The following is a 27,775-nucleotide window of genomic DNA, read 5'->3' on the forward strand; positions in this document are numbered from 1 at the left end:
GGTGTAGTAGTGGTACAGATTGAAGAATCCTAATAGTCAGATCTCCATGAGTTCGAGGTCAGCCCAGTCTACATAGTGAGTTCCAGGATAGCCAGCCCTACATAGTAAGACTCTGTTTTGAAAAACAAAACAAAAAGCATGAAGCAAAGGTGGGAATAACAGGAGCAGCTTAAAATTAAATAACTCAGTTGGACTGGAGTGTAAATGTAAGTGATACAGGATAACCAGAAGAGTGGTTGAGGCCAAATCACATGGTCTTCCAGCATCTTCTGGTCATAAAACAGACTGTTTTGCATACTTGGGATAAAGTGCTATTCGAAACATTTAGAAGTCATTATTAATTTGTCTGATAGAGCAGACATCTTCCAGATAGCATAGGGCAAAGGAGATAGCATGCAGGATACACTATCTAATCTCACTTCTCTTCTTGAGAAAGCACACATGGAGAACGTTTGTCATTCACCAGCTGTCCAAAAGGGAGACCCAGTGTCAGCAGTAATATTTATGTCGGTAGACATAGCTCTATTTACTTTGTATCATGCTGATACATTCTTCTGGCATTTCATCTAGCAGAAAAATAATTTTATTATCTGTAAGTTGCACTCCAATGCTTATGTTTTGTTTAACTGTTGCTACCATTAGCTGTAAACCAGGAGTGGTGTTGAGCAGAAGAGGAGGTTCTTTGGTGAGAACTAGACTGGATTTCAGGCAATGTGATAATAGATACCGTGCCTTTTTAGCATTCTCTTAATTATAGGAGACTGAGCGTAGACACTTGTCTAAACAGAGATTTTACCGCCTCATCATCTTTTTCTTACTCTCTTTGCTTACACACTAACCCTTAGAACTCCTCTGTTTTAATTGTCAATTAAATGCGCTTAGTGCACACTAAGCAGATCATATGAAACACGGCCAAAAGCAAACACTGCAAGTTGATGACTGAATAAATAGACATGCCAAGCACAAGACTAACTGCAGTTATGTTGGATCACTCCTCTGGGCGAGAGTTTTACTAGAGGAAAAACCATTGGTGGCAATCCAAATCACCTGGAAACGGGTTCAAATGCCCCAGAATGAACTACTAAGAAATGGTACCACTTGCATATATCTCCCAGCCAACAATGGATACCTTATTGTTACTATTCAGAAAGCAACAACAGAATACTTGACTGCCAACTTAGGGCACTGCTGGCTTAGGTCATGTTTAAATGAAATCATTTGAGGGATAAAGAGACTAAACTCTCATAGTTCTTCCTACTATGGGGGGAAAAAGCAGACTCAGCATGAGTCACATTTTGGGCACATTGGTCAAAATAACGTTAACATCAATTTTAGCCATGTTTATTCAAAATATCATAGTAGAAAAACACTTCATTGCTGTCATCAAGGCATGCAATATATACGGCACACCTACTATGTGTAAGGAACTGAGTTAATAAAACAGGTGTGACCATTTATGATCCGTTCATTGAGAAATTGCCAGATTGTATTTACATTGCCCTTGATCTCACTCAAGATCATCTACTCCCCAAATCTCGTCTACCCTTTATAGTATCCCTGTAGAATATAGAGCTCTGTGAATAAAGAATGTTCTGGCATTTGAAGGGAGCTATGGTGCAAACTGTAATGTCTTAAAATGAGAAAATTAATTTACATATTCTTTGAAAATCAAAAATCTGCCTGGCATGGAAAATCCTCCTCGAATTCCTGTGGAGCACCACCCCCACACGCATGTTCGTTCACAGCACCCCTGTAATTTGAATGATGGTCCCATGAAGACCATTTTATTACTTAGGGAAGTTGAGGTGATGAAAGAGAGAGACACTGTTGCAGGTATCCTCACAAGGATTCTGGAGCAAGGGCTTTCTTGCTAGCTACCTGCTCAGGGTGTTTCTGGGAAGAGGGAAAAGGATGCAGGAAAGCACACCATCAATGAGGCACACTCTGTTAAGCCTGCTCCTATGGTGAGCATTTGGGGTGAGTCTATGCCTTAATGGTCTGAAAGGTGCTGCTGAGAAGTGTTAACACCTCCGCAGAACAACCTTTTCCTGTTCTCAGGGAAACCCTCTCGTACATAAAAACACAGACACCTGAGCTGGAGGAAGGCCAAAACATAATGGAAAGGCTGAGAAACACTGGCAATCACTCAGATTGCCCATCACAGCCAGTTACACACATAATCCACAACAAAATCACATCTCTGATTTATAGCATCCTGCATTTTGACTGTATGTTACGTTCTTGCCTCCATATTAACTATACGACCCTTCAGATAATTTAAGGAAACAAATGCTTTTATTAATTAAAGAAAACAATGACAGAGCTTTATAAGAGAAACTGCACTATTTCTTACATATGAGCCTTCTTTCACTTCAGCCCAACCCCGAGGTGTAAAGAACTACCACCTTCACGTGACAGAGCAAGGGATATCAAAGTTCTGCTCCCAAGCAGTCCAGCCTGCGAGTTTTGTTCAGTCCCAGGTAGTTCCAACCAGAGCCCACAGACCTAACTATTGTTCTCCACTGGCTCCATATCTGCTGATTTTGGAAGCAAGGAATGGATGGTACCATCAGTCCACAGATTTGATGATAGGAAAACTGCCCAAGAATTTTAAAACTTATTCCAGAACATCACTGATGCTCATGGTCATCAAAACAACACTACCTAGCTCATGAGCGAGCTCGAGACCTCCCACACATGTACTTTCATTAAATGTGTTCCTCATGATTGCAAGAATATATAAATAAGCTATTTTGTATACTTTATAAAGCATGCCAACTTAAAAATAAAATAACAAACAGACTGCGAAATAACAGTACCTTCACTGTCCACATTCCAGCTTCTGGCTCCTTGACATTCACCACTTTGGCAGAGTTATGGATATTTAACAGCTCATTCAAGCCAAATCCCTTTTTTATCAGCTTCCCTGAAAGACAAAACAAAGGTAGAAAGCACAATTTTTCTCCCAGTTAAAGAGATCAGCCAATTTAACATAAACAAGTCTCAGAGTATGATCAGATTTCAAATAACATAGAGAGTTTTTTTCTACTAAGTATGTACATATATTATTTAACAGATATTTGTGTTCATAGCTCAAAATATTGTTTTATTTGTATCTAAAATATACGTAATTGTAGGCTTCTAGACACCGCAACTGAAGTAACAGATCCTCATCATCTGTTATGTGTTTGATAGTAAAGTGAGAATAACAATTGAATAAACCATCATGTTATTTCTAAAGCTAGCCTGGAGAACAATTGCCATGTTACGAAGACTTTACAGGCAGTCACTAGACACAGGTAGATCACATAGGGGCAGAACTCAAACCAGAATACAGGTCTTTCTGGAGGTCAGTGCAGATGCTACTAATGTAAGCATCCTGAGCAAGTCTCTGCATGAAGAGCAAGACCATAACCAGTTTTCCATTAGGTGCAAGAGAAGGCTGTCTCTCAAAGGAGAGCTATAAAGAACAGCATTGTAACAAAACACAGGGGACCATCTCCTATCTGCCTGAAATTTACTTCCAATAACTATTAGTTGGGATCTAAGGAGAAAAAGATATAAAATGGAACTGAGCCCTAGTTTTCCATGTCTGGCTTCCCCGTGGCCTATTTACTCAGGTATGCGTTTTAAACAGTCGAAAGACTGGCCATCATTGTGAGCCCAGAGGGTCTTTAAAGCAGTTGGAACACCACGCAATGAGCACAGCTTCGCGGGGTAGCCTGGGAGTTGTTACAGTGGGTGGAATGCGGCTGCAGCAGACAAATGCACAGCCGAGACCAGCTCTGGAAAAGGAGGTTTCACCTCTTTGTAAATTCCAGTGTTTTGTTAGTGTGGATGAGGGACTCTGAGCAATGCTTCATACGCTTACGGGAATCATTTCACACTCTTAAAAGAATTATTTGCTTCAATGATGCAAATAAAAAAAATATAGTTAACCCCTTCCCCTTTGTAAATATTCACAAGCAAAGAAAAGGTACGGGGCAGATACCAGAATAGCAGTAGAAACAGAACTATTTCATGAGAACCACTTAATACAAATGGGAGGACAAACGAGGTTCCTTTATTTTCAGATTTGCTTTTTAGTGTGAGTCTCATCATTTTCAACCAGCAGAATTAGGAAAATCTTGTCATAAAATACAAATGAAAGAAAAGTAAGTTAATGCATTTATTCACCTACTAAGAATATAATTTCTTTTGGCAGTACTGGGAATTAAGGTGAGACCTTTATACATATTAGACAAGTGCTCTACCTCTAAAATTTAACAAGACTAAATTTTATTTATTTATCTATTTGTGCCTGTTTTTGTGTGTGTGTGCATGTATGTGAGATGTATGTGTGGGAGGTGTGTATGTGTGCGTGTGAGATATATGTGTGTGTGATATATGTGTGTGGTATTTTTTTGTGTGTGTGTGAGATGTATGTGTGAGGGGTGTGCTTGTGTGTGATGTATGTGTATGATGTGTGTATATGAGATGTATGTGTGGGGGGGTGTGTTTGCGATGTATGTGTGTGTGGTGTGTGTGTGTGTGGTGAATGTATATATGAGTATGAGTGTGATGTATGTGTGTATGTGTGTGTACGTGGTGTGTGTATGAGAGAGAGATGTATGTGTGTGTGTGCAGTGTGTGTGTGTGGTGTGTGTGTGTGTGGTGTGTGTGTGTGGTGAATGTATATTGTGTGTGATGTATTTGTATGTGTGTATGATGTATGTGTATGTGTGTGTGTGTGTGTGTGTGTGTGTGATGTATGTGTGGTGAATGTATATTGTGTGTGATGTATTTGTATGTGTGCGTGATGTGTGTGTGTATGTGGTGTGTGTGTGTGTGAGAGAGAGAGAGAGAGAGACGTATGTACATGTGTCTACATGTGAACAGAGGCACATAAGTGGAGTTCAGAGGCCACTTCAGGTTTTAGCCCCGGTCTTTCATCATGATATTTTGGTGCAGAGTCTCTCATGTTATCACCACTGCTGCTCATGGCCAGTCTCCACGGCTTTCGGGAATACTCCCCTCTGCCTCCCATCTTGTCCTGGGAGGACCGGGGTTGCAGACATGAGCTACCGTCCTCGGCTTGTTATGTAGGCTGTAAGCATTCGAGCTCAAGTCTGGGCAAGCACATTACCCGCTGAGTCACCTCCCTCCTCCATTAAATTTGACTTTTAGGAACTATGTTCTTTAAAATTAAACTTTTCTAGAAAATGACAGTGAAAAGCTAATTTTAGAAATAGTTATTTTAGTGATTTGTTCAAAAAATTAACATAGGTGTTAAATTTTACAGAATAAATTACTATAAAATATATACAAATTAAAACATTGGCTTGAGGACATAGTTCAGAGGTAAAGCAATAGAAAAGTACAATAATCAGATCCAAGGTTCAACCTCCAATACTAAAATAATGATATTTATGACATTATTGTGTATAGTGTTACATAAACTTACTATTATACAACATTCAAATATTTTTTCATGTGGATAATTTAACTATAATAAATTTCATGGCTGTAATTTGTTTAAATGTGAGAAATTTTAACCTGTTAATTCTCATGTTAACTAGTTCAGACTAATTAACTAATTAATAAGTTAATAAACTAATAAGTTAATAACGTTCTCCTTTCAAACACCTTCTACAGTCACTTTTGAATGCTTTGAATTTATATTTATAAAGATAGAATTGATTGACAAAGTGTGCAAACAGTGACTGTACCTGTCCTTCGTATTCAATAATCAGCGTTTGATTCATCTTACCAAAAGGATTGCGAATTTCAATCGCGGGAGAAGGGCCACTCAGGGACACAGTAACTTCTTTGAGGCTGGGATCAAATGGAATTTTCCAAGTATTTACAGCCTGTTGCAAGTGATCGGTGGATAAGAGGTGAACCTTGGAGGCCTGCACTGCTTCTTCCACCCATTTCAGCACCTGTGAGACAGAAAAAAAGGTGTGAATGGCGGCCTGAGACATTTACAGGTTACCCCACTTTCAGCTCAGTGAAGTACTGAGTGGGAGGTACCTCCTGCGCATGTGCGAGGCTTAGCTCAAAGCTCATCCTTAACAAACACACGGTCCTCTCTCTACCTGTATGTGCTGTCATCTCAAAATAAAACGATAGTTTAACCTGCGTTCCAATTCCAAGTTTTCCATCTTGGATTAGTATTAACAATTAAACTTCAGGGTTAAACACCATGAGGAAAAACCCAAAGGGGCGTTACAAATAATCTCCTATATGTGAAGATAATCTGTGTTTAAAAAGGGATTTGTTCAGGATTTTGTTCATTCTAGGCACAATTTTAAAACCAGATCACTTTAGCAGACTGCCAGATGGAATTTGGGCAGGTTTAATATTGTAAATAATATGAAAGTAGTCTCAGAATGTTGTACTATTCTACTTTTGGAAAAAGGGTTACAGTGTCAACAATATAGTCCTTTCTTACAATAAAATGAATAAATACCCCAGATAATGGGGAAGGCAACCAATAAATTTAAAAAGAACAGAAAATTATTTCAGCTTCAAATCAATTCAAGGAGTGCACAGAAAAATAGTCCTTGTTACAGGAATACGTTACAAAATTTAAAATACTGTGAACATGGCAAACATCAACTTCACATAATGTTTACAACAACAAACACAATCTCCCATTAGACAAATGGTGCGTGTTTAGCTAAGTACCAATTCACCAATCTTAATTCAATCAACTCTCAACCATGGCCATGTTTATCTACATCACTTCAGTGTCTGACGTATCCCTTGAAATCTTAGATCTCCTTGCAGTTAGGCACTGGACCCTAAACAGAACTGACTCCTAAGCAAAGTTTAAGTGTTCAGAAACATTTCTTAAATTTCAGTGTAAGCAGTCATAAACTAAGTAATCAAGCAACAATACTGAACACTTTTTATTTCCTATAAAAACAGTCTTTTCATTTTCCTTACTGTTTTTCCCCTAAAGAGCATGAAAAAAGGGAAGACATATTAGTAAAATTAGCAATGTGAGACAGTTATGTTCATTCTAAAAATAAATGTGTGTTGTCTAAGGTTCTCTCCCAGGTACTTTGTATTGGTGGACATACTTTTATTCAATATTTAGTAATAACTCTTCTCTGTACTAGTATTTGATGAATTTTTTGACTTTATTATATATCATTTATTTTTCACACATACCCCTGCCATCGCTCCAGATTTAAAAATCACACATATTTCTGTGTGTATCTAAAACCAGATGGTGTGTGATACAAATATTAAAGGTGACCTGTGTATTAATGGTAAAGAGATTGGTTATTATAATGATAAAAATTATGTATTTTGTTTGTTTGTTTGTTGAGAGAATGTCTCAGGTATCCCAGCTGGCACTGAACTCACTATAGAATTAAGACTTGCTATAACTTCTGATCATTCTGCTTCCACTTGCAAAATGATAGGATTATAGACATACCACCACCACTACCAGCTTGATGTTCTTAAATAAGAGGATGCAGGAGGAAACAAGGTATGCTTGTTGAAATATGGGAGCACCATCACACTACTCCCACACAGCTGACACTAAAATATTAGTTGGTACTTCCCCAGATATTCTTTTCTTCCTCTGATTATGTTTCAATAAAAATGTCACAGGAAAATAAAACAATCTATGAAAGACAAGTGGTTTCGATAAATAAAGAAAAAGGCAAATTCATACTAGGTAGCAGGGAGGGTATGAACAAATGTACAAAAATACCTCAGATAGGCTAGAAACAGGAATGACTCCATCTCGGGAAGTGTTCAAATAAATGACAAGCTGAAGAATTCATGGCAGCACACACCAGAGACGCTGCATACCCTTGTTTATTGCAATACTGTTCACTGTAGCACAGATGAATGGAAAAAGAAAATGCAGGGAAAACTACTAAAATTGTGTCATTTTCAAGAAAATGGATGGAACTGGAAGATCATTGTGTAAAGCATAAATCAGCCAACTCAAAGACAAATATCACATGTTTCCATATGTGCTAGCTATGTATGACACACAGACACAGACACACACACACACACACACACACACACACACACACACACACGCACAAACATTACATGAAAATGGACTATGCAGGTGATGAAAGGGTCTAAAGATAGATGGAAATGAGAAGAAAGGATAATGGAGGAAGGAAAGACAAATACTGCTTGTTTTTCTCATATGTAGATTTTTAGATTTAAATACACACACATTCATGCATACATGACACAAAAGTAGAAGCCTATAGGGACATAGAAAGGGACTGATAGGAGAGGAAATGGGGAGAAATAGGAAGACACTGGGGGAGAAAATGTAAACAAAGTAAAATTATATGTGTGTCCATCCATATATATACCACTGAAACTGTTCATTTGCACACTTAATAAAAATGTAAAAGAACTGGGAGAGCTGTTCCCATTACCCATCTGTCTTGTGGCAGCATAGGCAGGGGAGAGCTCCCTCCCACCCCCCACCCACTTATCAATGCCTGTGGCAGGTGGGAGAGCTGGCCCTGTGGTCATAAGAGTGGGAGAGCTGTCTCTGACCCCCATCAGCTACAACACTCAGGAGAGCAGGCCCTGCACCTTGCCAGGGCAACACAATAGAGCCAACCCTGTTAGCACAGGTGTTCAAGAGCCATCCCCAAAATTGTGACTATGGGAGAGCTCTCCCCATTTCCCATCTGGTGGACCAACCAACCCTACAGCTAGTCCCAGGGTTATGACTTGGCCTGCCCCAACATCCACCTCATCTATGATCTGCTGGAGCCTGGGAAGGGACCTGAACCACAGACCCAAAACTGCATAATCTCCACAACACAGGGTGGCAGCGGGATGTCCAGGAAGAGTCCTAGTAGGGGCGCAGCATGGAACCTATAGTGGAGACCAGGAGCCTCAAACCAGACCAATGACTCTTTGCATTGAACACTTGCAAGTAGAGACATTTGAAGAAAGAGGTATATGGCGTGACTTGTTGGGTCTCACTGTAGCTTCCATGATGAGATTTTTTTTTATTTTTTCCCTATTTTTACTTTTTTATTTTCTTCATTTTTTTATCTTGAATTTTGTTTTGTTTGGGGGGGGCATGTAGTGGTGGAGGGCAGATATGAAGGGATGGAAAATGAATGGGATCAAGATACATGATGTGAAAGATACATAGAATAAATAAATAAAAAGGATGGACAAAAAAATGTAAAAGAACAGTGACGTTGGAAGCATCTCATAAATATGTGTTTATAAGTTGAGACACGGCCTTTGGATTTCTTCACAAAGCTCCTCTAGAAAATTACTAACATACTTAAAGTAGGAGAGTGAAAGTGGCATATTTCAAAGAAAACTTTGTCATGTCATAAATGAATTCAAAAGAACATGTGTGCCATAAATCAAATACTATATTTCCTCCAAGTTTAACCTCATAAAGCACCTGTATTTTCCATATGAAGTTACAAATACACCAGCACAACTTTGCGAAGAAGCAGACACTGTGACCTGGAGAGTTTTTTAGTAATCTTTCCTGATTGAAGATGAAGTTATGACTGGTTCAGCTCATCACATCTCCCCACATGACAACAGACACCAGGCCGATTGTAACTAAGATTGGACATCTCTAGAACAGATGAGGTAACAATCAGTGTTGACATTTTTATGAAAAGGGCTGTAAAGATTTGCTTTGCTCCAGAAAAAACAAAGGACTGATTTAGTGTCTGGGAAAGCAATCAATAAATTTAAGCAATAATAAAAATCTATCCACAGTCTGACAAGGGAAAAAGATGGAAAGAAATTGGGCAAACCAAAAGAACAGCTATTCTACAGGGAAGACCAGCATGGTCATGACTAGTTCACAACTAAAAAGTGGGAAAGGCTTAGGGAGCAAGGACCACTGAAAGTCCATCACATCTGTCAAGGATGCAGGGAAAGGAAGGAATCCACATACAGTGCTGGAGAGCTTGTCCTGACCACGGGCCAGGCAGAACTGGCGAAAACTCCAGCTACACAGTGCAGTCTCTATGGATATCAGCACAGGAATTCTTTTTTTTTTTCAATCCTAAAATATAGAACCGTCATATGATCTAATGACCACATGACTCACTCTTAAGTATATATCTGAAATAAATCTAAATAAACATATTACAGGGATTCCTGGAAATCCATGCTCATTGCAACACTGGTCACCATTACCATGCTATATAACAAGCCTATATACCAATCAGCAGATGAATAAAGACAATGTGGTGCTTATGCACACTGGAATCTTCTTCAGCTGAAAAAAAAAGTGAAGTTATGACATTGACAGGGAAACTTGAAATCATTATACTGAGTGAAATAAGCCAGATTCCTAAAGATAAATATTACACCTATTTCTCATAGATACTTAGAATCTCGATTTTTAAAAGAAAAACTCTGCAAGACATGGAAGTAGAAAGAGGACTATTTGGGTGAGAGGAAGGACCTAATGGGAGGGTGAAATGAGAGAGGATAACAGGGGAAATGACAGACAAGTGTCATATATTTACTCTCATATGCAGACTCAGAGTTAAGGTGGATTCACATAAGACAGTCTGGCAGAATCAGGACCACTGAGGAGGGGAGACCAGTGGGAGAGGAGTAGGGACCATAGATCGTGTTGGGATGGTGAATATGAGACAGTGCCAGAAGAAAACCCTTTATTTTATACCCTAATTTTATGAAATATTGTTAAAGAAGTACAAAACAAAAAAGAAAGGCGCAGCATCTCAAGATTAATAATGAAGTGACTCATTAAGTAGGAACATAAGTGAAATAATTTTTATGCATAGCCTGCAGTAAGTTAACAGTTTATCTCTATGTGCTTCCACAAATATATCTATCCTTTGAATACAATGGAGTGAGATTATACACTACTGGAAACATATCCAAGTCCTAAGCATTCTTCAGAAAATGACAGCCTTGCTTAAAGTAGATTTGTTTTCCCAGAGAAAGTGGGTTCAGATGCTGTAGAACACAATCAGGTGTTAGATACATTCAATATCACTTCCAATTCATCAACAAAACATTTATGGGATTTTCACAAAGAGATTATTCTGTATCATAACAATACTTGTTGAGAAAGACATATTGCAGACTCTATCAGGAGCCTCAAATCACTCTGTTATCCATCCCAAAGAAAAATCTAATTGAGAACAGATGCATCCCATTTTATGAGGAAATGCAGATACTATCAACTTGTGAACAAAAATATATCAGTGCGAGCTACAGAATGCGCCCTGAAGTTTCTAGCTTCTCGGGTTGCCAAATATAAGGGAGAGAACATCACTAATTGTCTGACTATGGGGAACATTATCATGAGATTGGGAATGATCTATTATAATGACAAAGGAAATAAAACTAGAATAAAGTGAGAGCCTTTGGATTGTGCATTGCTATCAACACTACGCTTTTTCAAGCCACTAGGGAACCACTGATAGCACTTTAAAGGTTTTAATGCAAAAAAAAAAAAAAAGCAGCTAAAAAGGTTTAGCTATTCCTAGCAATTTATATGTATAAAGGACCTTGGAGACGAACCAATGAATCCGGCTCCTTAATTTGATAGATGAGAAAAATCATATCTAAAGTGAGTTCGTATATTGTTTTCATCTGCCCAGACTCATTCTGGCTCAACAGCTACATTTTTCTTTAAACTCCTTGTGTTCATGAAGATGCTCTTGCAGTTCAAGGATTTCACAGTCTATACAAAGATCGATACTCAGGCCTAAGTTCACACATTTATTTAATTCTGGAACAAGGCACTGTTGTTTGAAAGTGACCTGTGTTGCTATGTGTGATGAAACATAAAGTAGAAATGAAAGTGAATTTTGGAGCACATATTAATGAGCAGAACTTGAGTAGTTTCCTCTGGAACATGTTCTAGTTTGATGTGTGATACTGTGATAAAACATTGACAAGAGGCAACTTATTGGAGGAAAGGATTTATTAGGCTATACTAGGTCTCAGTCCACTGTGGAAATGAAGTCAGAATAGGAACTCAAAGGCAGAAACTATGGAGGAATGCAGCTTTCTGGCCCGTTCAATTCAGTCTCAAGCTTAGCTTGCTTTCTTATCCAGCCCAGGACCACTTGCCTAGGGCTGGTGCTGTACACAGTGAGCTGGACCTTCCTGCATCACTTAATAATCAACACAATCCCCAACAGACAAGCTCACAGGCCAATCTGTTCTAGGCAATTCCTTGGAGACACTTTGTGGAATACCACTACTTAGCATCAGGTATATCTGCAGTTCTTATTATATGCAGACTCCCCCAAGAGCTTTACACTGTCATAAAAAGCCATGGACATAACTTCCATGCACAATTGTCTCTATTTTACAGATGAATAAGAGTAAGTTACTCATGCCCTCAGTTCATAAGTTACACAATTAGCAACAAAGCAACACATGACTTGTGGCCCCAGTGTTCTTGTCTTCCCTATTTTGTTTACAAACAGCAGTTCTCAAGAATCAGAGCTGGGCGTGGTGCTGCATGCCTTTAATGCCAGCACTCGAGAGGCAGAGGCAGGCAGATCTCTGTGAGTTTGAGGCCAGCCTGGTCTACAGAGCGAGTTCCAGGAAAGGCACAAAGCTACACAGAGAAACCCTGTCTTGACAAACCAAAAAAAAAAAAAAAAAAAAAAAAAGAGTGAATCAGGGAAGAGGAGGAGGAGGAGGAGGAGGAGGAGGAGGAGGAGGAGGAGGAGGAGGAAAACAGCCAGTGAAAACCAAAAATCAGTGCAAATGTTTTAAAACAAATGGCATGCAGAGTATAATGATTTAACTCCTGTATATTTTGATCCCATTTTAACAGCAATAGGCAAGAATTGAACAATTTAAAAATATTAAAGCCTTTACAGCAATACTGTGTTTAGTGTGAGGAACACTTGCTATAGTCTAAGACTGATTTTGTTGAAATTCTGCACCACAGTGTCGGTGGGCTTCATTGGCCCACCTCTGACCTACCTCAGAAAGATATGCTTTTCTAGATGACCAGGAGATTCCTTTGGTCTGGGTTCAAGTTCACTATTGTTTTGTAGTATAACATGGAGCCCATGATCAGAATTTTCTTAGAAGTCACTAAGCAGCTAATGAAAATCCACGTGAAAACTCTATGCGTCAAGGAGGCAATCAGAAAGAGGGACCTGAAGTGCACTTAGAGGGACTGAGATCATACACTAAAATTTAAGGCCATCATGTTCTGCTTGCATTCCACTCTATCAGGATCTTAGAAAAAATAAGGGTGTATGTCATCCTCTGAATATACCTTTTAGAGATCATTGCATAATGGCTCAGAACTGAACTTTGGAGTAGGGTTATTTTATTCTGACTCTAGGAAAATTTCAGGTTATGATTTATCCTGCATGTACATATGCCCAAAGACAGCTAATGCACTGCCGATGTTCCCAGGAATGTCTGGGTGCATACTAAGGAGATCATGGTACATGAATGATGCTCTGACTTTATACAACACAGCTGAGAGCTTGGTTAATTTGTGCCTCTTTCTGAGGATGTGTTCTCTAAGAGTGATTAAAAAAAAACAATCCAATGTCACAGTTTAAGACCTCTGTAATGTTATGTCTTGAAGTCTTTTGTGGGGATCTTTCACAGAGAATACCAAATTGTATTACCCTTCCCACTCAAATTGGAAAATTTTACAATGAGCTTTACTGAAATTAAGTGCCATGAACAAGTATGGTTGGCGATTCAGTGCCAACGGTGATAGGCAAAAAAAAATAATTTGTGGACTGGAGAGGTGACTCAGCACATAGAGACACCTGTTGCTAAGGCTGGTTACTTAAGTTCGGTTCCCTGGAACCTACATGATGAAAAGAGAGAGGGAGAAGTGAGAAAAGAATAATGTAAAAAAGATTTCATGGTACAACTAAAATTTAATCCAGTTTGCAAAGTTAGAGCAAGGTTGTTAGTTCAAAGGGTTTTGTCAACTTGACACCATCTAGAGTCACCTGGAAAATTCTCTCAATGAAGCATTGATTGTGTAGATCAGGTTGGCCTTGGCACATGTTCTGGGTGATAAACTGTCTTGATTGCATTCATTGATGTGGGAAGACCCAGCCAACTATGGACAGCACTGTCCCCTGAGCTCAGGTCACAGACTGTGTAAGAGGGGAGAAAGTGATAAGTGAGCACACACGCAAACAGGTCTCTCTGCTGGCGACTGCGGGTGTGATATGGCTGTTTGAAGTTCTTGATGCCTTGACTTGCTTCCTTTTGAGTGGGTGGTCAGGGAGTTTTATCACAGTAACAGAAACGAGGAGAGGCCAGAGGCCTTGAAAACACTATGGCAATGGTTGCAAACTCTGATCATACAAGAACTCAGAATGGGGACTTCACTTGGGTGAATTGCACGATGCTTGAATTATATCTCAATAAAGTTCTTTTTCTTTTAAAGAAATGTGGGCTCAGTGGGGACTCTGGAGATGACTTCAACTCAGTGAGCACCTAAATCTTATGTAAAGTTGCCATACTTCCCACATGACGAAACCACATTACCATGCAGCAGCTGACAAAACAGAAGTACACTTCAGACATGCTCGAAGGGTGAAGTCATTCCCACCAGTTATTTTTAAAGCATCGCAGCATAGTTCACTAATTTATCTTCATAAAATTCTTGTGTCACAGTTTTAATAAGTTAGAGATGATAAAGGAAACTTAGCCTGCCAGAAAATAGTGTATTTAAAATAATGAAATACATAAGATTGACTTTATCATATATTTCTGTCATTAAATCATTTTGTTTAGAGTAGGCAAATGTCAGAGTTCAGCCATCCCGTTTTCACTCTCACTGGTTTCCAAAGGAAAATGACTTTTCAATACATGATTAGATATGTTCATATACATACAGATAGATGTTTGTATGTGTGTGTACATGTATTCATTCATGCAACATACATATACAATTAGGCTCTCATTACTGGATACCCTAAAAGCAGGTAGAAATTCAGGCTCTCTGTGAATAATAAGTTATCTAAATAAATAACTATTCAGGCTCTCTATAAGTAATAAAAAGAATACTTAGTTAGGGAGAATACTTGAGGATTATTGAAGTTACAGCTTCTTGGCCCAGGCTCTATTTCACCTTCTTTGTTAATCTACACACACACACACACACACACACACACACACACACACACACACACACACACAGAATGCATAGAAACACATGAAAGACCATGCCATGTCAATTTGGAATTACTAACCTGGAGCCCGTGCATGACTTCAGAGGCAACTCTAAACTTTCTGAAAGTCTGTGCAGAACTATACATATGTGTGACAAGAAGACAACTTTTAAGGTGGCCAGGGAGACAGGAAGGGAAGTTCAAGAATAATTTACAGACGTATGTCTCTTCTCTAGAGCCATGTTTTACATAACCAAACTCAACTTTGTATTTTAAAAGTATCTAAATACCTTATGAAAGATAGTTAAACACAGTGTGAGGTCACTGGCAAAGGAATACCTCACTGAATAAATGGGTACAAGCCTCAGTTAACTGACATTATTTTTAATGAACACAGAGAGAACTATGTTAAAGAAATGCAAGTTACTAAAATAAGTGGTAATTTATAATAACCAAAGAAAGCAGATATTCATTCATCCACTCTGTTTTTCTCTGTCTACTCCTCAACTGTGGTCTGAATATCAACAGGTCCCTGCAGGCAACTGAATGATTGGTCCTCGGCTCGTGGCTCTACAGAGGAACCTTTGGAGATGGAGTCTATCTAGAGAAAGTTGTCCACTGAGGACATGCATTTGAAGGTATTCCCTGGTTCTCTGTCCCTTTTTTCCTATGTGCTCTCTTTCTTTTTGTCTTTCCCTCCCCTTTTCCCACCCCCCCTCTCTCTTTGCTTCCTCCAACTCTCTCCCTCCTTCCTCCCCTCCCCCCACCCGTCTTTCCACCCTCCCCCTTCTCCCTTCCTCCACCCCACTCTATATATCTTTCCCCGTCCTTCCTTCCCCCACCAGTCTCTCTCCATCCTTCCCTCCCACTTCTTTCTCCCCCTACCCCTTCCCCCTTCCTTCCAGCATCCCCCTCTCCCCACAGCTCTCTATTTCCTTCTTATCCTCTAAACAAGAAGTTCTCCATCACCATTATGTTCATCCCAAGTTCATAGGGCCAAGCAATTAAAGACCCAGCCCTCTGAAGCTGTGAGTAAATTAAAATCTTGCTCTTTCAACTTGTTCTTTTAGGCAATTTGTTCACTGGTATGCAAAAGTAACTGACACAGAAACTACATTAAAAGATTGCCTGGCTCATGCTTGATATATAGAAATCTAAATGGCCCTTTATAGCACATAACTAATAAACATTAGCAAGATCTTCCACAAATACCTCAAAATGCAGATTTCACTCCCAAGAACATTTAAAAATCTGCTTCTTAACTTAAAAAAGGAGATTCAACAAGTTAGATCTAGTTAGAAGGAAAATTCATTCTTTGGAAGAAGGTGTAAATGCATTGACCTCAGAGGACTAATCCTGTTACTGAGGGATCAAGTTATTGAATCAGGACACTGTTCACTGGACTCTAGAATCAAAACCATAAGTGGGTTATTGTTTTGATGGCTACTCCTTAAATAGCACTTACACATCAAGCTCTATTCTCAGAATGTGACAAATTGTAACTCAATTATTTTATGCCCTAAAAGTTTGGTACTTACATTTTCAGAAATACATTTCTAATCTGACTTCAAGGCAGCACAGTAGCTAAAGTTTTATGCACTGGCCACTGTAACATTATTACAAGGATCTAGTCCTCTGTGTACTCACTATGCTTCATTTCTACCTTTGAGAGAAATCTTAGATTCTACCAGGAAAGGAAGAAAATGAAGGAAGGAAAGAGAAAGGATGGGAGGAAAGAAAATAAATTATTAGGTTTTGAGCTACAAACAGATTAGTCTTAGAAATTTAAAGTTGACAACAAAACTGTTAGCATAATTTTGGTTATGCAGTTTTTCAATTATCTCTACTTAAGATGTCAGTTCACTTTGCTCTTACGTGTTTGCTGAGTTTCAAAACAAGATAGGGGAAATTATTTAGGTGCATTAAACATTTAATAGAATTTGATTGATTAAATCAAATTCACAACGGAAGTGCTCTTACTAATGAGATGGAAAATCTTATTAGTCAATAGACTATAATTCTTTCATCACCAATTAAAAGCTCACAAGTCTAAAGAGACCCTACTCTGTTGATTGAGGCTGCTTCACCTTAGACAGAGCTTGATCGGCACTGCAAACATTGGTTTCAACGACTTAACTGTTTCCAAGTTTCCAGGTTGGTGTGAATACACTCTGGCTAACATAGTCTTTGGATTATTTATGCATGCATAAGTCACAAGAGAATTTCACTGTTTTGTAGATGCTTGACATTTAAAAAATATACTTTCATATGTCTCTGTTCTGATGTGTATTGATTTTAAAGACAAATTGCTAAAATCTCACAATCTCTATATCTAATTATATTTAAATTTTAAAATTATTTTAGAAAATAAATAATGAAAACAAAAATAAAATCACTCCATAATTTTTGACTATTGATTTTTACTGTGAATGGTAACTGTACTTGCTCTGATTTACAACTGAAATGCCAAAAGTACAAAGTTAACATATTTACCTGTCAGTGTCATATATGTAAGTAAGAAATAAAATCTAACCTTGCATCCAAAAACAAGTAAATAAATTACCCCTAATCCTGAAGTTTCTAAATAGGCTCCTACAAATGAACAACATCTTCAAAGCCAAGGACCTATGGGAAGGAAGGGTTTGTTTTGGCTCACAGCTTGAGGGCACAGTCCATCTTGGAAGGGATATGATAGCAGCAACAGTTTGAGCCAGCTGGCCCCTGTATGTCTGCATTCAGGAAGCAGATAGCCATGAATGCTCAACTCACGTTTCTCTTTATATTGAGCTTAAGATTCCAGTCCATTGGATGGTGCTGCCCATACTTAGAGTAGGTCTTGGTTCCTTAATGAAACCTGTCTGGGATCACCTTTATCAACATACTTAGAGGTATTTTCTAAATCCAGTCAAGTTGACAACGAAGAGTAACACAACATGTCATCCTAGCTTCAGGTAGCATGTGCGCTAACAGGTGGATCTGTAAATGACAGGAAACCTTCTTTGTCACCTGTGTGTATTTAGCAAAGAAAACAATTTTGGTTAAAAATGACTCTATCTACATGTTTATTCACTCAATACAAAACCATTTTATAGGCTAATACACGGGGATTATTATTTTTAATATAACAAACAGAAAGAATGTTGATTCTAAAGTCCCTAATGGGCAATTATTTGAATGTTTTGTCTTTTATCTCCTCTCTTCCCAGGCCTCTTCAAAATGTCCCCCTGCCCCTGCTTCATATTGTTTCAAACCTCTTTTTTCTTGTACATATAGAATAGATTTTGCTGTGTTGATCAGTCTGATTTTTAATTGGATCCATTGCTTTTCTTTACTTCCAAGCTATAGATTCTTACTTTCACCTTTCTCTTTCCCCCTTAGGACTTCTAAGGTTCAGGGGATTGTTTTCCATGGTCCTCTCTGAAGTTATGATTTAGTTGTGAGGAACAATAAGGTTTTGCTGTAATTTCCTAAAGATGTTTGGCAGTTGCTGAATAGTCACCTATATTATTGCTAATGTTACCAATAAAATTTAGATTGTTACATAAATTGAAGGGTCCTTTCTAAGATTAGAGAGGATCTGGAAAGAGTTAGTAAAATTGTTTTGCATGGTGCCAGATTTTAAAAGCTGTGTGGTGTTGAATTTTTTTCACTCCCTATAGAGTTTCCTGATGATGGTATCTGCAGTGATGGTTCCTCTCCTGGACAGCCTGAAACACACATTGTTCTATTATTAATGCCTCATGGAACCAGTGAAAGGCCCTAAACACACATGCATATGTAAGACACTAAATGGACTCCATAGTTTATATGTGTGTGTATAACAACCATAATTGAAGAAGAGATCATCAATTTGAAAGAGAATAAGGCGGGACATAGAAGGAGTTGGTGGGCATGGAGAGAAAGGTATTGAAATCACATAAATATAGTACTCAGATGAGAAATTTTCAGTAAAAAGAAAAAGAAAAAAGTAAGAAGTAAATGAAACAAGGCTCAGGAAATTAATAGCTCACAAGTCTCAGAAATTTCCTGAAACTTACAAGAATCACAGGACCCTCTCAATAAGATTATATGAGCAGTACATGCTGCTAGGGACATAAAACTCTCTGACTTGTTGATCTGCTATATGTGATGCCTGGAGCTTCAGGAGTGTAGCTTTGTGAAGTATCACCCAGTCTGTAGTGAGTTGTTTGGTGATGCAGCTGCCTTTGTGTTGTCCAAGCTCCTGTAAATAATTCTTCACCGATACTCCTTTAAGTAACCCCAGTAAACTCACTGGCTCACTAAACAAAACACGAATAGAATCATTACTTTGGTCTGACATTGGTGGCTGATCTGATGTAAAGAGACATTTGTTCATGTATCCCTTAGCAAAAGTCATACAAAATAATTGATACCTGAGCAGGGACTGAAAGAACCAAAGCGGAGCTGGGGAGGAGTAGTTGTATGGTCCCTAAGGACACATGCAACTGAGATTGATCAGTATGAGGGCAGAGTGTCCATGGGAGCAACCCCAACGTAGTTACCTTTCTCTGTGTGGCATGGGGTGGTATACCTCCCTGATAGAGTGGTAGCTGCATGCTCCCTGAGATTGGTAATAGGATATGCAACCAGTCCTTATGGGGAGTCCCAAGATGGCTGTCTTCTGTGTGGCGTGGAATGGTTCAACTACTTAGTGAATGCAACATTGTGTAATTATGGGTAAGATCTGGGAACAACTGAAGGATGAGAACGTGCATTTTAATCACTGAGAGTGGTGAGCAGACTGTCAAGAAGCTCTTGCAGGTATTGCATAAATACTGCTAACCACAGTAAGTGGTAAAACTGAGGCCAGAATGGCTACCTGGAGAAGACTTCTTACTCAAAGGGAGAATTAACGATAGTAAAGGGACATACATCCAGTGTTCTTTATGTTAGCCTTTTATTTGATAGTTCAATTAGATAAAAGAGAGAAAGAGATGGATATGTTAGCTTACCACTTTTTCTATGGCTAGTAAGCTAAAGAAAAAAGAGTAGAAATGAGAAGGAGGAGGAAAAGAAGAAGAGAAGGCGAAGGAGGAGGAGAAGAAGAGAAGGAGAAGGAGGAGGAGGAGAAGAAGAAGAAAAAGTAGAAGAAGAAGAAGAAGAAGAAGAAGAAGAAGAAGAAGAAGAAGAAGAAGAAGAAGAAGAAGAAGAAGAAGAAGAAGAAGGAAGGAGAGGAAGAGAGTGAGATGAAGATGATAGAAGATGCATCATCTCAGGCTCAAACATTGATGCAATACAATTGAAAAAGCTCTTATTCAAGATGCAGATGGGGGAAATTCATAATGGTCTAGTACAAGAACCATGACAGATGATAGTCAGGCATGATAATCTGCTTCTAAACTGCTTTAGGAAAGACTTTTAAGATATAAAAGAACCACTCATGGCCTGACTTGTGAGGCTGTAGGACATGAGGGCAGAGGAGATCAATGTGAATGACATGGCAGCAGAGAAATTGAGTCATAGAATTACCCATCCCTCCTTGAGACAAAGACTGGATATACTGGAGAAATAAGAAGGGAATCAGTCCCTGGTGGGCCGGCTCATAAGAACCACTAGGAGCAGTTGGCTATCAACAGGTGAGGTTCCCCATGAAGATTAGAACTGAAAGACAACAGAGTAAGGGCAGACAAAATGGAGAACAATGCATAAGACAGACAGTGTTACATAGCCAGTTCTGTGTTAGACAGAACAGTGCTCACAGGAGAGTTAATAAAGGGGTTTGTTCAACAAGGACCTTAGAACAAGGCATAAGATAGACAGTGTCTCATAACCAGCTCACTGTGTTAGACAGAACGGTGCTCACAGGAGAGTTAATAAAGGGGTTTGTTCAACAAGGACCTTAGAACAAGGCATAAGATGGACAGTGTCTCATAACCAGCTCACTGTGTTAGACAGAACAGTGCTCACAGGAGAGTTAATAAAGGGGCTAGTTCAACTTAGAACTACTGGGTTCAGCAGCTTGCTGAGCTCTTACTGTGGCATGATCCCTGTGAAATTGGTGACACTCTGGTTGATCTGAATGACTTGGATTAAGACATATATTGGATCCAGCATGCAAATCAGATCCATAAAGTGGTAAAACAATCTTGTAAGAAGAGCAAGTCAGAAAAACAGAATCATTCCATTCGACCTAAAGGTAAATGTGGCAATATCTGTGTTGAGCCAGAGTGGCTAGGAAGAAAAAATAGAAGACAGCTAAATGCTGTGATGGTGGGTATTTGTAAGGCTTTTAATCTTGAGCAGCAGTCCATAGCACATAATGCTGATGAAAAAGATTAAACTTGACCAAGGGGTGGGCAATAATTCCCCCAGAGTGTATGATATAAACTATAATGGGGTAGGATGGTTTACCCACCCTTAGCTTTGTTCAGCAGGAAGGTGTGGCAGATAGCAAGACAAGGGCCAGAGGCTGGATGGGCAGAAATCTCTAAGAACTAAGGGCTGACTACCACAACAGATACAGCAAATAAATCAGATGGCTTGTGGGAAATGTATGTGGATCATAGAACTATAAACAAGGTAGTGTCTCACATGATTTCACTGTATCTAAGATTGCTCTTTTGATAAAACAGTTAATGAGTGATGAGATCTTTTTGTAACATATTAGACTTTACTAATGCTTCTTTTTTTTTTTTTTGGCATTCCCTTAACTATTTAAAACTAACTAGCACTTACTTGGAATGGACGACAGTGGGACTTCTGTAATGCTAACCTTGAGTGTGTCACAGAATTGTAAAAGTAACTGAAAGAACATTAAAGACAAACCTTTAGGAATTTAAATGTGTACATAAGAAAGGGCATTCTGAGAACACATGTATGATCCCATTGCCATGGGTAGGCTACCTCTCTAGGAAATAGTGGCAATTAAGGCCTCACAAACGGAAAGCTATTACCACTGATGTTGGTTTCATGCCAGAAGTCTATGGTAAATCAGTAATACTGAAGATGTCACACACAAGTTAAAAGTCATGGAGAAACCCAGCTGGGACTCAGCTGGGAACTATGTGCCCGCTGGCTGTCTTTTATAGTTCAAGGAAGCACCAAGTAAACTTCTTGTGGATAACTGTCACCAATAGACCTTCTAAAATTTGAACCACACATTCTACAGAAACAACATGCCAGGCAATAGATGCATTAATGCCATAGTGGGATGTCTGTTATGGATGCAACCACCTGCTTTCCTATGAATTGTCTGTTCCATAGTAGGGAACTCACATCTGGTACTGTAACCTGGGGCAAAAGTCCATAATTGGGGAAATGATAGTTCTTAGTGGGTAGATTTACTATTACTATTTTGTTATATGGTTGTGATATGCCTGTCAAATTGCCTTTTTAACATTTGTGTTTATTCCTATAAGCCACTGTGCTGTCTGCCTCAACTGGTCATAGAAGGAAACTTCTTTTTTACAGTGGAAGATATACTTCAAAGACTCAAAACTGGTCAAGTTCCTGTAAGTTACTGTTGCTGTGTCATAGGAGCCTAGTACTCTGCCCTTGGTGGAAGGAAATAATCAGACATCTATATCTTCTCAAAATTTGTGAAAGAGTGGCCGAAAAAAACATAAGAACCTGAGGAAAGGGTAAAATTTTGTATAGCAATTTCCACCAAAATAAACATTCAATTCCATTCCTCTCAAAGAATCAAAAGTTTCAACCTGGAGTTAAGCTTATTAAGACTCAGGAAGTAAATGAAACAAGGATTCAGGGTAAACAACTTATACGTCTCAAGAAGTTCCTGAAATTTACAAGATTCACAACACACACACACCCCATGAGGTTGTATAAGAAGTAATAACTGCCGGGCAGTGGTGGCACAAGCCTTTAATCCCAGCACTCAGGAGGCAGAGCCAGGCGGATCTCTGTGAGTTTGAGGCCAGTCTGGGCTACCAAGTGAGTTCCAGGAAAAGGCACAAAGCTACACAGAGAAACCCTGTCTCGAAAAACCAAAAATAAATAAATAAATAAATAAATAAATAAATAAATAAATAAATAAATAAAATGAAATCAACTCAAAATTCAGTTGCTCAGTTTAATTAACCACACTTGAGTCACTCAGCAGCCACATCAGGCTACTTAGTAGCTACACATTACAGAAAAGACAAAGCAGTTCCTTTGCAGGCATCCTGGTGGTCATTTGTTATGTAAAATTGTCAGGAAACCAAAGTCAGGTGTCAGAGAAGGGTTCAGTGTGGATTTTACATTGACTTCTTTTGGAAGAAGAAGAAACTCATTTTTTTTTTTTTTTGCCTTTAAGGGAGCTATATCTACAATGAAATAGTTTCAATAAGATATGAGCTACTAGTTAGAATTTACTTTTAATTTTCAGTTAGTTATACATAGGAAGATAATAAAGATTGTATCCTTTTGGGGAAACATGGTTTTTATTGCTTAAAATGGCTTATAATTAATATGTATATGATTCCAACATAATTGGTGTGTGGAAATGTGAAAGTCAGGGAAAATGTCATTTTTAAATTATAAAAAAGCACTTAAATCCAGAGTAAAAAAAATTAAAATATAAGTATATTCAACGTATGTGACTCAAATATTTCCTTCTTACTAGATATTCCTAACTTTTCTGGCTGCTCTGAGATTCTCCATTTGTTCTTACATAAAAGCTCAGAAAATTTTCATTTTGAAGAGTGTGACATAAACAAAGTTGATGCTTTAAACAGAACACCTTTTATTCATATTGTGGTTTGCACAATTTGAACTGTGTCAATTCACTACTTCTTCCCAATATTGTTTACTAGCCAGTGTTGAGCCTTCACATGTGTTTGTCATGTGGAGTTTTTTCACAAGACGGCGTTTCCAGTACTTAGAAAAACATTGTTTACTTTATTAAATATGTTGTAACTACTTCATCCACATATATAGGGTGAAAAGGTAGGGGTCCCTTTTGAGTGTCAGATACTTTTTAGAGCTGAATTCAGTTTTAGGATGAGTTTGGGCTCTGAAGGGATCTTACTGTGGCAGATCCACTATCAGGGGAGACTCACCACCCCCAGCATCACTGCCTATGACTGGGTGCCCAAAGAACCTAAAACAAGGTGAGAGACCTAAACCCCTCTAATTTGCAATTCAGTTTTGGCATTGATAATACTATTATAATCTCCATGGAAATAAATATACTTTTCCCTTCATTTTTATGGGATTATCTGGAAAATAGGTAGAATGGATGGATGATTGGTCTTATTCAATATTAAATATTTATGAAGAGGAAAGATGAATGGGATAAGTGAGACTGTTTTAACTAACCAAGAGGAAGATCTTATCTCTTACACAAATTGTATTATACACACACACACACACACACACACACACACACACACGTGTGTGTGTGTGTATGTGTGTGTGTGTGTGTGTGTGTGTGTGTGTATTTAGGAGAGAAATCCCAAGATAGAAAGCAACTTCTAAGAGCTTGGTAAATACACTATTTCAAGGCAGTAACTTATTGGAGCAAACATAAATACTATTTTTTCTAATAGTTAATAAAAGCATGTATATGTGTCAATTGAGTATATTGACAGGCATAGAAGACAGTTAACTCTGGTTTGTTTTTTCCAAAAAAGGGTAACTGTTCAAGCACATTTAAAACTAAGTATTGAAGAATGAGCAGGAGTCAGATGGACAAGCAGAGGAAGAGGGTTTAGAACAGAAGGAATAGAAAGTTCAAAGGCTATAAAAATGTAAGGTAGACTCTCTGAAGACACTACAGTGTCCATGGTTGGTATGCATGTCAAAGTGGTAAGGGGTGAAGGTAGAAAGAGTTTTTTGAGAACATACTAAATAAAAGACCTTATCCTAAAGAACTACGGAAGTCACTAAAGGATTTCAAATACAGTGTGTTTCAATCGAGTTTGTAGAAGGATAGGAATGATGTGTTTTTGGATTGTCAGGGAAAAATCTCAGTTAGGAACACCAGTAATGTGGTAAACATACAAGTTAAAACCTACCAAGAAAACATTATCTATTTTAGAGAGAAATAATGAAGAATCAATGAACGTGGGAAAGAGCAGGAAATGGACTCTAAAGATGGCTGGTAGTAGAGGTGCTCACGTGGCAATTTAATCTGAGTTATGGAAGAGAAAGTAAATTCTAGAATGACAGTCTTCTAGATCAAAACACAAAATCATTGGTGATACCATTCATCTGTGATTAGAAATGCTAGCAGAAAGTGGTGTCAGGAAACAGTACCTGAAAAGGTCAAAACCTTTTGAATTGAAACTTAACTACAATGACAAAATATGGCACTTATTGTAAAGATCACAATAAAAATTATATGTGATAATAAACAAATTCAGACAGCAGATAACTTTAATCAGTTTAGTTCAACTAGTACATGAGTTTATATTAGAATAATCAGGAGAATGCAAGTTTCCCTACAGGCTAACTCAATGAGGGATAAGTCCCTTGACTCTTTATATTTCTGTACCCAATATAAGTCAAATTTTTATTAAAATGTATCATATCAGTAATAATGTAACATAAAAAAATAGAAAGTGAAGAATCAAATAAGTAAGCAAAATTATTATAATTCCTGCAGAAAACATCTCTAGTTTGTTTTACCTATTTAGGAGACATTTGGGAACACAAAAGAAACTAGATAAAGTTCATTTCCTGAAATACATTTAAATAAATGAGAACATAAAAGTAGACTCAACATCGGCATTAGAAGACTAACCAAATACAGCACATTGTAAGTTATGATTTAATCCACACCCAGTCTACCAAGGGAAAGAACAAAGCTGAGGTAGATGCTCTTCATCTGACAACACTGTAAGGAAGATCTTATATGTGCTCATTCACAAAGATGCTCCTCTCACGCAATTCATCACTTACTGCAGAGCACTTAAGAGTTCCAAGACCACAAAAGAAATAGTTGGAAATCCTCATGGTTCCATAAACCTGTTGTACTGCTCCCTTGGTTTATTTCCTAAGGTGTTGTTTTGTAAAAGGGAATAAATCTTTATTATTCACAAGCCATAATTAATTTTTACTGTAATTAACCATATAGTCTATACAAACCTCTGGAATTAAGTAGACTGATGTCATCGTTTTTGATTTTATAGCAATTAAAAGCATATAGCTTCATGATTCAGTATGAAACCAAATGTCTTGGCCTAAACATACATGAGAAAAAAATATTGGCAAGAAGAATGACCACAGTGTTTCTTTCAGCAACCACGGGGAAGAGAATTGGAATTAGAGGCTAATTATCTAATACTTTAAATACATAGAATGTCTTGGCGCTTGTGAGAAATCAGTCAGAACCATTAATTCATTAGAGACTTAACACACAGACTTCAAATCCTTTCACTTGCAATGTGTATTCACAATGAGGGGGGGATGGGACTCGAATGTTTGATTTCTCACTTTATAAACCCGATAAATAATGCAAGTGCTAACCCAAAGTGTGCAAAAACAATTAAGTGATATTACTCCAAAGCAGCCACCAGTAAAATATAAACTGTAGTATCCCCAATTCACAGGCATTAGCATAACTTAATCTACAACTCAAGAGTTAGATAACTCCAGGGACTAAATGAAATGACTGGTCAAGTTCACAAAGACAACAGTGATTCCAGCTAGATGTCAACAGGGAGGTATCACCAGAAACAGCCTAATCACTAGTGTCAAGAAAAAATCACTCATAGTAAGCATTGCTAATTGGATTAGACACTTTCATGCAAATCTGCAGCTTAGTCTAAAATGCTTATATTCCATAATTGTCACCACATGCTGAAGGAATAAATTCACAAATTTTTCTGGTCATATTTTTTGGTCTATACAATAAAAAGGGCTAAGCCCACGTGTAATTAAATTAAAACTAATGACCACATGCACGTCAGCCCGAATGGCAAAGTACGGGACAGAAAACACCAAGAATGGTGTAGATAAAGAACAGCCAGGACTTGAAGATTCTTGATAGGAGTGTGAGTTGGAAACAGCTTTGGGGAAATGAGGTGGCATCTGCTAGGAGTGAACAAATTAGACCCTAGGACCCACTCATAGATCCATAACCAAGAGAAGGTAGGATATATGTCTGGTGATCGGCATGCCCTGGCATGCTCAAAAGCAGAGCACTTACAGTCAATCCAACTGAAAGTTACCCAAATATACACCAACAGCAGAGAAACAGGCTGTGGTATACATCCATAAGATGGAATAATACATATTAATGAGAAGAACTGATTCATAACTACATGGAAGGTTGTAGACAAACCTCAGAAATAGAATTTGGACACAAAAGCCAGCCACTTAAAATGCACAGATTGGATGATTTAATTTACACAAAAAGAAAAACATAACCAATTAATCTGTTTTTCAAACCAGAAAAAAACCCCAAAAAATAATAATAAAACTATGTGACCAGAAGGTTCTATGAAGGTAGATTTCTGAGGTCTTGATCATGCAGCATTTCTGAGTGCTGGTGCCCCAGGGAACTTTGGTTTGAATTAATGTTGTATGCGTGATCTCATGTGTACTTTTTTGTATATATAGAATACCTCAGTGGAAGTTTGAAATAAAAGAAAACTAATAATAATTCATAAAAGTACTTCTGGGGCTGGAGAGATAGCTCAGTAGTTAAGCAGTACTGGCTACTCTTCTAGAAGATCTGGGTTCCA

General features: G+C 38.2%; 1 protein-coding gene across 2 annotated transcripts in view; it reads right to left on the reverse strand.

The window, feature by feature from the left end:
- The window catches only part of Hmcn1 (hemicentin 1), a 442,580-nt gene that overhangs the window by 267,286 nt on the left and 147,519 nt on the right, over positions 1-27,775 (reverse strand). For both annotated transcript variants that reach the window (XM_052737150.1, XM_052737149.1), the window contains exons 5-6: positions 5,750-5,921; positions 2,820-2,926 (exon numbers count right to left, since the gene is read on the reverse strand). In XM_052737150.1, coding sequence (XP_052593110.1) covers positions 2,820-2,926; positions 5,750-5,921 — 279 coding nt within the window. The remainder of the gene's footprint in view (positions 1-2,819; positions 2,927-5,749; positions 5,922-27,775) is intronic.

This window comes from Peromyscus californicus, unplaced genomic scaffold (assembly GCF_007827085.1).
Source record: "Peromyscus californicus insignis strain IS unplaced genomic scaffold, ASM782708v3 Scaffold_14__1_contigs__length_90479793_seg_2, whole genome shotgun sequence".
Classification (NCBI taxonomy): domain Eukaryota; kingdom Metazoa; phylum Chordata; class Mammalia; order Rodentia; family Cricetidae; genus Peromyscus; species Peromyscus californicus.